Source organism: Gallus gallus, chromosome 27, assembly GCF_016699485.2.
Source record: "Gallus gallus isolate bGalGal1 chromosome 27, bGalGal1.mat.broiler.GRCg7b, whole genome shotgun sequence".
Classification (NCBI taxonomy): domain Eukaryota; kingdom Metazoa; phylum Chordata; class Aves; order Galliformes; family Phasianidae; genus Gallus; species Gallus gallus.
This window is the reverse complement of record NC_052558.1, coordinates 4,129,090-4,142,918: the sequence shown is the minus strand read 5'-3', so window position 1 is coordinate 4,142,918 and position 13,829 is coordinate 4,129,090. Positions and strand designations below refer to the sequence as shown.

The window sequence follows — 13,829 nt, the reverse complement described above, 5'->3', positions numbered from 1 at the left end:
CCATGACTCCCTACCTCTCGCGAGACTCAGAAGTTCTCGCGAGAAGCGGGAGCGCTGCGCGCTCGGCGCAGCCGCGGCCGGAGGGATGGCGGCGGGCGCCGCCGTGTGAGGCCGGAGCGGAGCGGCCCGGCCGCGGCTTTCCCCTTCCCTTTCTGTTTCTCGAGGCGATCCCGGCGCTGCGGCTCCGCCGCGGGCCGCCCCTCCCCTCCCCGCGGCATGAAGGCGGTGCCGGGAGGCGCTGAGGGTGAGTGCCGCCTGGCGGGGCGCGGCCGCAGGGGCTGCGCTGTGCGGAGGCGTAGGGAGGGCCCGGCCTCGGCGCTGTGCGGGGCTGCGGGGCTCTGTCCGGAGGGGGCGGAGCGGCAGGCCGGGCTGCTGTGATCTGTGGGTGCAGAGCGAGAGGGCCGGGAGTGCGGGGCTCCAGAGAGCGGTGTCACCGCGGCCGTGACAGCCGGCAGGAGCTGGAGCTCCCCGCACGGCACCGCCACCACGTACGTTGTGCTGAGTCCCCCGTTCTGGCAGCCCATCGCCTGCGGAGCTCGGACAGGTGGACCCAAAGCGACCTCCCCCAGCCTGCGTTTTGTGGTGGAGCCGAGAGAAGTGTCCGAAAGCATTTAATAAACGTTTGGTTATTTCTTGTGATTAGATTTGATGGGGTCAGCATTAAGTTCATGACATCTGTGTGCATCAGTAAACAAACCCTCCAGATTTTGCAGGTGAGGGCTTGCAGGGTCGTGTGCTGTGGCAGTTATACTGCTGTAAACTCATGTTTGCCTTGGAGCCAGAAATACCCACGGCAGTTTATGGTGGTGGTGATGTCTGCTGTTTGGTTTTTTGGTCAAATGCAACTGTAGAAGAAAATGTTGCCAAAAAAGGGGGGAAAAAGCACTGAGTTACTGAAACTCATGTTCCTTTGTGTACGTATTGCCAGAAAAATGAACTCTTTCTCCATGGGACTTTTGTTGGTCTGTCCAATGCTATTGTTTTGCTTAGGCCTTGTGTCCACCCTCCTCTTTCATCAGGGAGATACCTTCCAGAACAGTGGAACTTTCTAAACTATACTAGAGTGAGTGTGTAGAGCCCCATGTCGTATAGATAGGAATCTGTGGGGCATGGCAAGCGTTTGTAAAGGCTGAGTGGGTCCCAGGTTGGCAGGGCTGTGCAGTCAGCTCACATTCTCTTTTTTTCTGCCTTTTCCTTGTGGTTTGTCTGACAGAGGCAGAGAAGCTGAATAAGATGAGTACTCTCTTAGAAAGACTTCACGCAAAGTACAACCAAAACAGACCTTGGACAGAAACCATGAAGCTGGTTCGTCAAGTCATGGTGAGAAGCACTGGGATCTGAGCAGGAGGGCTCTGGAGTTTCCTTTTCAGTGATGCTCAAAACTCAGTGTTTTGAAATACTGGCCTTGGTGAGAGTAGAGCATCATCAAAGGCTGCTGTATGTGTTGTGGTGTTAAAAGTTAACCTCTCTTTATTTCTCTGGCTCCTCTCATGCAACTCGTAGCTTATACTGTTTAAGAAGTTGTTGCAGTCTGGTCTTTCACGTGAGCAAGTTGCTTTAAAAAAAGAATAAACCAATTCCAGACCTGCCTTTTTACCCTCTGCCAATGTGGATATGATTCTGGTACAGAAATCAAAATGAGGATGTAATTTTGGGATGAAATCTAATCTGCCCGTAATTACCTGAATAAACCTCACTTGACTGAACGAAAATTGCAGTAATTTTCTCTCATGGAGTGAAACTTTAAAAGACTGTTTTTCTTCTTTCTGACATAGGAAAAACGAGTTGTGATGAACTCTGGGGGGCACCAACATCTGGTGAGCTGTTTGGAGACCTTGCAAAAAGCATTAAAAGGTTGGTACATCCTGTGCCTGCACTTAGGAAATGCTTAACGGTGATATACTGTGGAAATACTCTATGTTAGAGACACCTGCAAGGTTATTGCTTGCACAGCTCACTGTGTTCATGGTGCTCACAGTTACAGAAGCATGCTTCTTTCTTGTGAGTCATTATCAGTCAAGATTGCCTGTGTTATTTTTATTCTTATTGCCCATGCCTGAATTCCACTCGTGGATGAAAACCCACTCTCTCTCTTTTCTTCTGAGAATGCTTGTTTTTCTCTATGCAAAATGATTCTACTTGTTTTTTTGAGTATGGAGTGGGTGTGAGTAAGTAGTTGAGATTGCTTTTAATGCTGATATGTCATTCCTGGAAAGATATTCAGTCGTTTCACTAAGGCTTATTTTTGCTTTCTGTGTCTAGTGTCATCTCTGCCTGCCATGACAGATCGCTTGGAGTCTATAGCCAGACAAAATGGGTAAGTCATCTTTGTTTTACAGCAGAGGCATTTCCTGTTTATCTGTACACATCGTAATCTCACTGCTGGTTTGGCTGTTTCTTGTGTGCATCTCATAGCAATTTTTGTTTTGTTTTGTATGTAAGCCTTGGATCTCACCTTAGTGCAAATGGCACTGAATGTTACATCACTTCAGACATGTTCTATGTGGAAGTCCAGTTAGATCCTACAGGGCTGCTCTGTGATGTCAAGGTGGCTCACCATGGAGAAAATCCTGTGGTACGTATTACTGAGAAAGACAAGAAAAATACCTTTGTTTTTGGAACTGCGGTTTTGCTTCCCTTTTGCTTGAGCCAAGAAAAGGATTATATTGAACATTCCCCCAAACCAAATGTTGTACCTTTGCTGCTTGTTCTGGTGGAAGATCAAAGCTCCCATGGAGTAATCTGTTCCTGTGGTTTAAAGTCTACTTAGCAAGGACCATTTTACTGATAGTCTCTCTTTTTCCCTGAGTAGCATTACACCTGGAAAAACTATCTGAGGAAGTTATGGGTGTGTTTCTGAAAGTTTCATTTCTCGGGGAAGAATAGAGAAATTGATCTTACAAAACTTAGGTCTATGAATGGAAAATAATAAAATATGAAGTGTTGTGGTTAAGGTCTGTAAGAAAATGGCTTTACTTCCCTCCTCTTTAGGTGTTGGAGTTTGAATTTGCAGTTTTCATTGATGTAGCTGCTCTTCTGAGAATAGAATTCTTGTAATGTTTCTGTTATATTATCATAGGCTTTCAACCTGAGGCATCACAGTCCTCAAAGTTTATTCCAAATTAGTAGTTTAAGAAGAAATAGCATTGCTGTCATCCTGAAGGGGGTTGACAAGCAGAACTAGAAACATAGCAATGTGTAGCTACACACTGTATTTTGTGAGCATTTTGTTGCTTCTCATCAAAAGCTGATGCTCACAGATTTCACAGTCCTGATATTTTACAGCCACTGTGCTGCACAAAGACTTAAACTGATGCATTTGATGTTGATATTGCTGTGTGTTCTTTCCTTTTCAGAGCTGTCCAGAATTGGTGCAACATCTGAGGTGAGGAACAAGAGCTGTTGCATATTCTGATTTTGATCTGATGCTGTTTTGTGCTTGGAAACACAAAACTTTCCCCACAAAGTCTCTCCCCTTCTCCAGGAGTTCTTTTGGCTTTGGTTCAGATGTTTCTCATCCTGACTGCTGTGCATGGTATCTTGGAAGTCACAGCACGGCATTTATGAGAATCATTAAAGCTGGATCATTTAAAGAACGCATCATTTAGCTTTCATGTAGCAAAAATCTATTCTGAAGTGATTTAGTATTTGTATTAATGTAACTTTTAAAAAGAAAACCTTATCTGCAACAGATCTGAATACATGTTACTTTTTCTCCCTTTTACTTTTAGAGAGAAAAATTTTGATGAATTTTCTAAGCATTTAAGGGGGCTTGTGAACCTGTATAAGCTGCCAGGAGACAAGTAAGTCTAGAATATGCAATGCATTTATTTATATTCACGTGTATAAAAGTGAACAAGCCTTCAAGCTTGTAGTTCTGTGTTTAACTTTTCACTGTTCCTGCTGTTCCTTGATCGTGCTGACTTCACCACTGTGTCTTGCACGGTAAGCAGTGGATGAGGAGTATTTGACTCACAGTGGGAATGCAAATTGAAAAGTTAAAATTTCAGAATGCTTTTATCTGTGGAACGTGCTGCAGCTTGTCAGCCAGCACTTCTGGGAGTTCCATTTTTCTGTATGGTTCCTTTTAATTTTTCTTACGGTTTCTTTTTTTTCCCTTATTTTATTCCCAGCAAACTCAAAACTAAAATGTACCTGGCTCTTCAGTCCTTGGAGCTGGATCTCTCAAAAATGGCAGGGATGTATTGGTAAGCACACTGCTGTGATCTGCATGTTGACTGATTGTTAATCATGCCAAGTGCTGTATATCCATGAAGCGTCGTACCGATGCCTGTATATTGTGACACTGTTGCTAAAAAATACAACTCTGAAGTTTAAGAAAGACTCTGCTAGCAGAGGAGAGTGATAGAGACTGAAATTATTGCTCAGAGCTTTCTGGAGTTTACCAGTATCCTTTTTAACTACAGAATTCAACTGAAAAAGTCTAGAAGGCCAAAAAAATATTCATTACTAGATGGATTAGTGATAACGAGTTTTTTACAGTCAAAAATGGAGCTGCATTTCCTCATCTTTTACTGTTGTAGAATCAGGGGATAAACCATCTGTGCTGTAGCAGTAAGAAGTGGCTTCCACTTTGCCTGTAGCTGTGTGAAGTTTAAGATAGGTGGCTGAGCAGTGTGTATGTTGAGTTAAGATCTTCAGACTTCCATCAGCACATGAGTTGTGGCTTCGGATGTGGTTTTGGCTCATTTCTAACTGGTGATGGCCTCTCTTGCAGGCAGGCTACCAATGCAAACCCACTGGACAAGATTCTTCATGGCAGTGTTGGCTATCTCACCCCGAGGAGCGGAGGTATCTTTGATTAGCGCTTAAAAAAAAAAGGAAAAGATGATTTTATCCAGAGTTCCCTTTATTAACATTAACTGACGATAATAATTAAAAATGCTAATCAGAGAGGAACAAGGTGGTGGTATATTTGTAAGTCCCACGTGATCCAGAAAGCTGTTTCTCCTTTACAAAGCCATGCATAGCAATACTGTGGCAGTTGGCCATGTCTGGTCTTTGACAGCTCTTTCAAGGTGCTCTAGAAGCTCTGTGCAGCATGTGCTGAGTTACAGTGCATATGTTATGTGCTTACAGGGGTTAATAATGATTGGGTTCAATTACATCATCCAGATGCTTGTTCATAAGCCTCTCTCCTTCAGGTCTCCTTATGAATCTCAAGTATTATGTCTCGCCCTACGATCTATTTGAAGATGGCACTGGAGCCCCTGTTATTTTGCATGAGAGCAATGGTAGGTCACTTGTCAAAGCCACTGCGGGCTACTCTGCTATGTGGAGAAAGTGATGTATTTCCACTTGGGATAATTTGTATAGCTTGCTTTGTTTTTTTCGTCAACTTACTTTGTTCTTTGTTTCTTGCCTTGTCTTACAGTTCCTCGATCTTTGGGTATGAATGTGTCAGTGACAATTGAGGGAACCATGGCGATGTACAAACTTCCCATTGCACCGCTGATAATGGGTTCTCATCCAGTGGACAGCAAAGGGTGAGCGAAGGGCCTGTGAGCCAGGCCTGTCTCAGTGGTCTTGTTTAGATGCAAATCCAACCTTCAGCCTTCTTTTGAAGTTAGGATGGGGAGATGACTGCGTGATACGGTAGCATTTTATGAAGCTGAGAAATGTGTGTTTCAGGCACGTGGCATACTTTTGAGGAGTGTCTTTCTCTTTTTAAAAGAGTATAAGAATCTGCTTGTATTTGAGAAAAGAGTGAATTGCAAGTCTGGCACTCATAGCAGGGAGCCAGAGTCACGCCCTGCATCTAATAAGACCTTGTATTAACTCAATATTCCAGAACTCCATCTTTCTCATCAATCACCAGTGCCAACAGCGTGGACTTACCAGCTTGCTTCTTCTTGAAATTCCCGCGCCCCATTCCAGTGTCTCGAGCTTTCATTCAGAAACTCCAGGGCTGCACAGGTGAGCTGCAGATCTGTGAGACAGATACTCCCTAGGTTTTTATTAGTAAGCTGCTGCTATTTTTTAAAGGCTGCCGTAAAAATTACTTAAGGTTTTGAGCCTTCAGTTTTGAGGCTGTTTTCAGAAAGAACCTGATAGGCTTCCTTTCCTAGGCAGCAACTCCTCTGGCCCATCACCTCTTTCCAGCTCCCAGGTGCTATTTTTCTTTGCCATTTTTTTTCCAGGTATTCCATTGTTTGACACAGCGCCAACGTTTGTACCCTTGTATGAGTTGATTACACAGTTTGAATTATCTAAGGAGGCTGATCCCATCCCTTTAAACCACAATATGCGCTTCTATGCAGTAAGTATGTTGTTACAATCAGGGTGCTATGCTTGTAGGTGAGCAGTGTGGGGATTTTCATTTGTTTCAGGCGTCCTTCAAGCAGGATAAAGGAAACTGGTACAGCATTTATTCACAGTTAAAGGCTGTGCTATCCAGTCATTAGAATTCTGGTACATTTTCTGGCAGAAAGGTGGCTTGGCATCACTTGAGTCTGGAGATTGCACTTTCCTTCCTAGCTGTTTTATTACCTTGCACTCAGTACTAGCTGGAATAAAGCACAATTTGTTTATCAGGCTCTTCCAGGACAGCAGCACTGTTACTTTCTGAACAAGGATGCTCCTCTCCCAGATGGAAGAAGCCTTCAAGGAACACTGATTAGCAAAATCGCCTTCCAGCACCCAGGACGGGTTCCTATTATCCTCAATTTGATCAGGCACCAAGTGGCATACAACACACTGATTGGCAGCTGTGTCAAGCGAACAGTTTTAAAAGAAGGTGGGTACTGCAATAAGTGGGATATACTGTGCAAATAATAAAGAACCCCGGGTTTTTCCTTTTCTTTTTTTTTTTCTCTTTTTTGTTGAAGTGTATTAAGCCAGTACCTCTGGTTCATCTCCTGTGTTCTCTGATTTAATAGTTACTATGTCTTTCAGATTCTCCTGGGATCCTGCAGTTTGAAGTTTGTCCTCTGTCGGACTCCTGTTTTAGTGTATCCTTTCAGCATCCTGTGAATGACTCCCTGGTGTGTGGTAAGAGCATAATGTATTTAAAGGGAGGATGTGAGAGTTTTCTTCTACTGTAACCAGAGTTCTGATTTCTTTGAAATGCCTTCTCTCTTTCAGTGGTAATGGATGTGCAAGACTCTACTCATGTGAACTGTAAGCTATACAAAGGGCTATCTGATGCTCTGATCTGTACAGATGATTTCATTGCCAAAGTTGTTCAAAGGTAAGCTGGATATTTTTTTTCTGTCTTTTGGTGTTGCTTTGAGTGTTGTCTGTAAGCCAGTATGCAGTAACTAGCAAGTACAGTTATACATAAGTGCCTTTGATGGCATCACACCCAGTTTTTCCTACTACAAAAAGCTCAACTTTGAGGGGCAGAACTGTCAATGCGAAAACGGGCTCCAAAAGTAATCTAGCAGCAGCTAAAATCAGTGGCTGGACAGCTAAAAATGAATAGTTTTCCAGGATTCCTGTGTAGTGATCAGGATAATTGGTCTCTATCTGGAGCATTTTCCAAAGGAGTATTGTTATATTCCCATCTCAGAGCAGTGAGATGTGGGATCAGTGGCTGGACCTGCTGCTCACTTGTGCCCAAGAGCCTTACTGCTTGCCTTACGTGTGATGAAGTCATTAAAACTAGTTCAGCAAACATTGCTGTAAGGCAGCAAGGTACATGCTAAGCCCTTTGTTTTGTGTCTTGCAGATGTATGTCCATTCCTGTGACCATGAGAGCAATTCGTAGAAAAGCAGAAACGATTCAAGCAGATACACCAGCCTTGTCCCTCATTGCAGAGACAGTAGAAGATATGGTGAAGAAAAACCTTCCCCCAGCCAGCAGCCCAGGGTATGGCATGACCACAGGCAGCAACCCAATGAGTGGTACCACTACCCCAACCAACACTTTTCCTGGGGGGCCCATCACTACTTTGTTTAACATGAGCATAAGCATGAAAGAGAGGCATGACTCGGTGGGCCACGGGGAGGACTTCAGCAAAGTGTCTCAGAACCCAATTCTCACTAGTTTGTTACAGATCACAGGGAATGTGGGGTCTGCCATTGGCTCAAGTCCTACCCCTCCCCATCACACACCACCACCATTATCCTCACCAGCAGGCAACACCAAGAACCACCCCATGCTCATGAACCTTCTTAAAGAGAATCCTCCTCAGGATTTCTCCACTCTGTATGGGAGCAGCCCTCTTGAAAGGCAGAACTCTTCCTCTGGCTCTCCCAGAATGGAAATGGGTCCTGGGGGGAGTAAGCAAAAGAAAAAAAAATCCCGCATGCCTGCCGACAAGCCCAAGCATCAGACTGAGGATGATTTCCAGAGGGAGCTCTTCTCAATGGATGTTGACTCCCAGAATCCCATTTTTGATGTCAACATGACTGCAGATACCCTGGACACCCCTCATATTACTCCAGCACCCAGTCAATGCAGCACTCCTCCTACTACTTACCCACAGCCTATACCTCACTCGCAGCCCAGTATTCAGAGAATGGTTCGACTTTCTAGTTCGGACAGCATTGGAGCCGATGTTACTGATATCCTTTCAGATATAGCAGAGGAGGCTTCCAAGCTACCTGCCACTAACGAGGACTGTCCACCCATTGGCACTCCCGTAAGAGACTCTTCTAGTTCAGGACATTCACAAAGTGCCCTCTTTGACCCAGATGTTTTTCAGACGAACAATAGCGAGAACCCGTACACAGATCCAGCAGACCTGATAGCAGATGCTGCTGTGAGTCCCAACAGTGATTCTTCAAACCATTTTTTTCCAGATGGGGTAGATTTCAATCCTGACTTGCTAAACAGTCAGAGCCAAAGTGGTTTTGCGGAGGAGTACTTTGATGAGAGTAGTCAGAGCGGGGACACGGATGATTTCAAGGGCTATGCATCCCAGGCTCTGAGTACTTTGGGAGTACAAGTGTTGGGGGGCGACGGGGGGGATAATAAATTTAAGGGGAGCAATCCTTCCGATACAGTAGATTTTAGCATTATTGCAGCTGCAAGCAAAGCACTGGGGTCCTCTGACATCATGGAGCATCACAGTGGAGGTCAGAGCCCCTTACTGAATACGGGGGATTTAGGGAAAGAAAAGTCTCAGAAACGGGTAAAAGAAGGCAATGGTTCAGGAAGTAACATGGCAGGTTCTGGAATAGATGGGAAGCCAGGGAAGCGCAGCCGGACACCCTCCAGTGACGGCAAAAGTAAAGAGAAACTTCCAAAGCGGAAGAAGCAGGAGACAGATGGGAAGTCTCCATCCCACAGTTCGTCCAACAGGCCTTTCACACCGCCAGCAAGCACAGGTGGGTCCAAATCTCCTGGGAGTTCAGGCAGATCTCAGACTCCTCCCGGTGTAGCTACTCCTCCTATTCCAAAAATCACAATCCAGATCCCAAAAGGAACTGTGACTGTTGGCAAACCGTCTTCTCACGGCCAGTATACAAGTAGTGGCTCTGTCACCTCCTCCAGCAGCAAAAGCCATCATAGCCATTCTTCCTCCTCCTCCTCTTCTTCCTCTTCTTCAACCTCAGGCAAAATTAAAAGCAGCAAATCAGAAGGATCTTCTGGCTCAAAGATGAGCAGCAGCCTCTACTCAAGCCAGGGTGGCTCAAGTTCAGGTCCGTCCAAAAGCTCAGCTCAGTCAGTGGGAAAACCCGGATCCTCCCCCATCACCAAACACGGCCTCAGCAGCGGTTCTGGAAGTACCAAGATGAAACCTCAAGGAAAGCCATCATCGCTTATGAACCCTTCCATGAGTAAACCAAACATCTCTCCGTCTCATTCTAGACCCTCAGGAGGTTCTGACAAGCTTGCTTCTCCCATGAAACCTGTTCCAGGTACTCCTCCATCATCTAAAGCAAAGTCACCTATCAGTTCAGGTTCTGGAGGCTCTCATATGTCTGGGACCGGGTCAAGCTCAAGTATGAAATCATCTTCAGGAATGGGATCCTCTGGGTCTATGTCACAGAAGCCACCTCCGTCATCAAATTCTTCCACGGCATCTTCATCTTCCTTTTCATCCAGTGGGTCTTCCATGTCTTCATCTCAAAATCAGCATGGAAGTTCCAAAGGCAAGTCTCCTAGCAGAAATAAGAAGCCATCTCTGACTGCAGTCATAGACAAACTGAAACATGGGGTTGTCACTAGCGGGCCTGGTGGAGATGACCCAATGGATGGACAAATGGGGCCAAGTTCCAATTCCTCAAGCCATACTATGTCCTCCAAACACAATATGTCTGGGGGTGAGTTCCAGGGCAAACGAGAGAAGAGCGACAAAGAGAAATCTAAAGTCTCTGTTTCTGGAGGATCCGTTGACTCTTCCAAGAAGACTTCAGATTCCAAAAACGTTGGAAGCACTGGAGTGGCCAAAATTATCATTAGCAAGCATGATGGTGGTTCCCCTAGTATTAAAGCCAAAGTAACTTTGCAGAAACCTGGGGAAGGAGGTGGGGATAGCTTAAGGCCTCAGATGGCTTCTTCCAAAAGCTATGGATCCCCTTTGATCAGTGGATCTACTCCAAAACACGAACGCTGCTCTCCCAGCCACAGTAAGTCACCAGCATACACTCCCCAAAACATAGACAGCGAGAGTGAGTCGGGCTCTTCCATAGCAGAGAAGTCCTATCAGAACAGCCCCAGCTCTGATGATGGCATCAGGCCGTTGCCTGAATACAGCTCGGAAAAACATAAGAAGCACAAAAAAGAGAAGAAAAAAGTGAAAGACAAAGACCGAGACAGAGATCGGGATCGGGATAAAGACAGAGACAAGAAGAAATCTCACAGCATGAAGCCAGAGAGCTGGTCTAAATCCCCCATTTCAGCTGACCAGTCCCTCTCCATGGCAAGCAGTGCTATCCTTTCGGCAGAGCGGCCGTCCCGGCCTAGCCCTGAGTTTCTGATTGGGGAAGAAGATGATGATCTGATGGATGTGGCTCTAATTGGCAATTAATTTCCTCAGTATCTTTGGAAGATGAGCTGTACACAGGACCTGCAGGTTCTAGGGATGGAAAGAAAGGAACCACTCACTGCAAGCCTGCCACGCTGATCTTTATGAGGTGTGTGCTAAGAGAAAAAAAGAGTATTTCCAAGGATCTCCAAAGACTGTACGGGATATGTGTGAGTGCCAGCAGCTCATTCTGCGAGCCAGGTTCCTGACTGTGGCCTTCATCCTATGGACACTTACACTCATTCTTAATTTATAAGTATTAATAGGCCCATTAGACTTAATGGGTATGAAGCTAAGTATGTGTGTAAGTGTGAGAGCAGACCTCGAAGTGATGCAGCAGAGGCAGGCTGTTCTGGGAGGATCTGAGTTCCTCTGCCCTTCTTCCCACTCAGACAAAGTTGCTTTTGCTTTTAGGAAGTTTTAAGCCCATTATTTTAGGGTACGTTTTTGGACTGGGTTTTATTCCTTTTAAAAGAGGGTGGTTGGCAGAAAAAAAGAAGAAGTGCTTTTTAATTATTTCTGTGGCATTTCTTCGTGCAGTGCCTGGTTCAGGGCAGTGCTGAGGAACTTCATCTTCCTCCGCTGTGTGCTGCAGGATCGGGCACTGCGTTCAGATGGACATCAGCGTTTTTATTCCAGGTCAAAGGGATGAAAGATTGCTGTCTGATTTGTTACCTCCCTTTCATTTTAGTTATTTATGTCCATAGCTGAATGCACTGTGCTGCTTGTATTCATGCGATCTTTGTTTTAAGGGTATGACACAGTTCAAAGGGATGTGGGGTTTTGGATAGAGCCTGTGGGTTTCGAAAGCTCTGCATGGTGCAGCTTTGGTGAAGTTGGTGAAATTCTGGCGTGCGTTGGAGCAAATCTAAATTTATGAGGAACTCCACTGTCTTAATTGGAGTTTTGCTTCCTTGTAAGCCGAGCAAACAGAACTTCCCCAGAACCCACTGAGCTGTGTTGGTGAAGAGAGAGGCTGTGAGCCGCACACATCTCAGCCCTGCAGACACTTCGAGCTGTGCTTTATCCACACCCAATGCTTCCCTTTGTGTTGATGGAACAGCTAGTGTGTGTTCATGGTTAACAATGGGCCTTGTCTCAATCTCTGATGCTGAAGCACTTAAGGTTCCTCTGCTAATGCACACATGCATTCCCTTCTCTCTCTGGAAGGCGTTAGCCCAGCAGTGTGAGTCACTCATATCCTCGTGGTTGCACTTACATTGCTGGAAAAACAGACCCTAGCTGGTTCATCTGGATAATGATTGCAGCAGAAGCAGTGATTTCCTTAAATGATGGATTTTCCCCTTTTGGCTGGAAGTAAGAGCGTGACTCAGGCGTCCTCTGTGGTCTTATCTTGTGGTCCCTGAAAGGAGAAGAGACACAAGAGAGGGGTTTATTTTTAAAAGCAGTTAAATCGAATATGCTGAAGAAGAAACCAAGTGTTATGTGAACGCATCTTCTGAATTCTGTACTGGACAGAAGCCTTTGCTCCCATTGGATTTTGCCTGTGATTCCTGGAGGCCAGGATTCCACCCGTGGGAATGAGATTATGCTTCACATTTGGGGATGGCATGTCGAGGATTTACGTTTCTCACAAACCACAGAGGTTTGCAGTTCTGCTGGCGCTGTGACCCCGGTGATATTCCAGGCAAGCAGTTTCTTTTCTGGCTCATTCAAAGCCATAGTGAGGCAGATGCCTTTCAGTAGGGTGGCAATTATTCAGTTGATTGTAGGGGTTTCCCACCTGTTCCTCCTGCCTTCAGCTTCATTCCCAGGTTCCTGTAGGACGCAGGAGCCAAGAATTTCTCCACCCCCCTCCCCCCAAACTGGAGAGCTGCCCCTTGTATTTCCCAACCGCAGCTCCCCCCTCCCACCTTCCTGTGCTGAGGTGATTAAAAAAAAAAGCATTAATTAAACGTGGAGCCAATGACATTATCTTACACAGCATCAGAATCGTGTGACTGAGGGCTGTCTCTGAAGAGGATGTAGGAAATACAGCACCAGGTGACTTTCTCTTGAGCCCCTGCTACGGCGGCCGCCTCTGGAAGCGATGCCTGCACAGCTCAGCAGGCCAACAGCTGTTTGAGTTCTGCCCCTCCATCTTTAAGTTGCTTTGTTTTTTAAAGCCCTTTGGTCCCTTCTGGGCTGTGTGGAGGTAAAGGAAGCGTTCTTAAAAGTCGAATCAGGGCCGGGGGTTCCACAGGACGGTTTGCTGGACTTGTTAATTGGAGTCGTGGTTTACCAGCCTGAGTACATTAAAAGGAAGCACCATTCAGCTGCATCATTCGTACAGCAACGCGTGTGAAACCAACGAGCTGAGCACGTTTCCTTCTCCACTCCCCCAAGACCAAAGTTCAACGTTCAAAATTCAACGTCTCCTCCGTGAGGTGGGTGCTGTGCCACCCACACAGACACGGGGAGCAATGCCTCTGCCCCTCGGCCTCTGCTGCACTGAGTGTGACCCCGAGGAGAGGGAGGGGGTGAGCAGCGGGACCCCCAGCACCACACACAGCGCTGAGGGAGGGGGGCCGGGGAGAGGCGAGGGCACCGTCACTGCTACACAGACAGCAGAGTGATGTGTAAATGCTTGGTCTCTTACAAATGGTTTATTTTTTAACTATTTTTGCTTATTCTCGATGATACGTCTTTCAGTATTGGAAAGATCAGTGTGTACACAGAATAAAAGCCAAGCTTTTTAATCTCAAGGGGAGGAGCGTACACTGAGATTAAAAGAAAATGGTTGTTTTCTAAGTGGTCGTTCTGTAAATGTGCGTCTGGAGGGGGGGGGGGGTCGATTTTGTTAATCGTTCACGCGCGGGCGCTGCCCACAGGGGGCGCTTTTCACCATGCTCGATTTTCCCGCGCGGATGACGTCACTGTGACGGCGCGTCA

General features: G+C 46.0%; 1 protein-coding gene across 1 annotated transcript; it reads left to right on the top strand.

Moving 5' to 3' along the window:
• The first annotated feature begins 40 nt into the window (after nt 1-40).
• MED1 (mediator complex subunit 1) lies at nt 41-13,688 on the top strand. The gene is made up of 17 exons (XM_418125.8): nt 41-244; nt 1,214-1,320; nt 1,776-1,854; nt 2,263-2,317; nt 2,443-2,575; nt 3,357-3,385; nt 3,732-3,803; nt 4,134-4,208; nt 4,739-4,812; nt 5,166-5,255; nt 5,396-5,507; nt 5,813-5,937; nt 6,162-6,280; nt 6,556-6,757; nt 6,916-7,011; nt 7,105-7,210; nt 7,691-13,688. The coding sequence occupies exons 1-17, from the start codon at nt 217-219 to the stop codon at nt 10,938-10,940; spliced, it is 4,752 nt and encodes a 1,583-aa protein (XP_418125.3). The 5' UTR covers nt 41-216; the 3' UTR covers nt 10,941-13,688.
• The last annotated feature ends 141 nt before the right edge of the window (nt 13,689-13,829 follow it).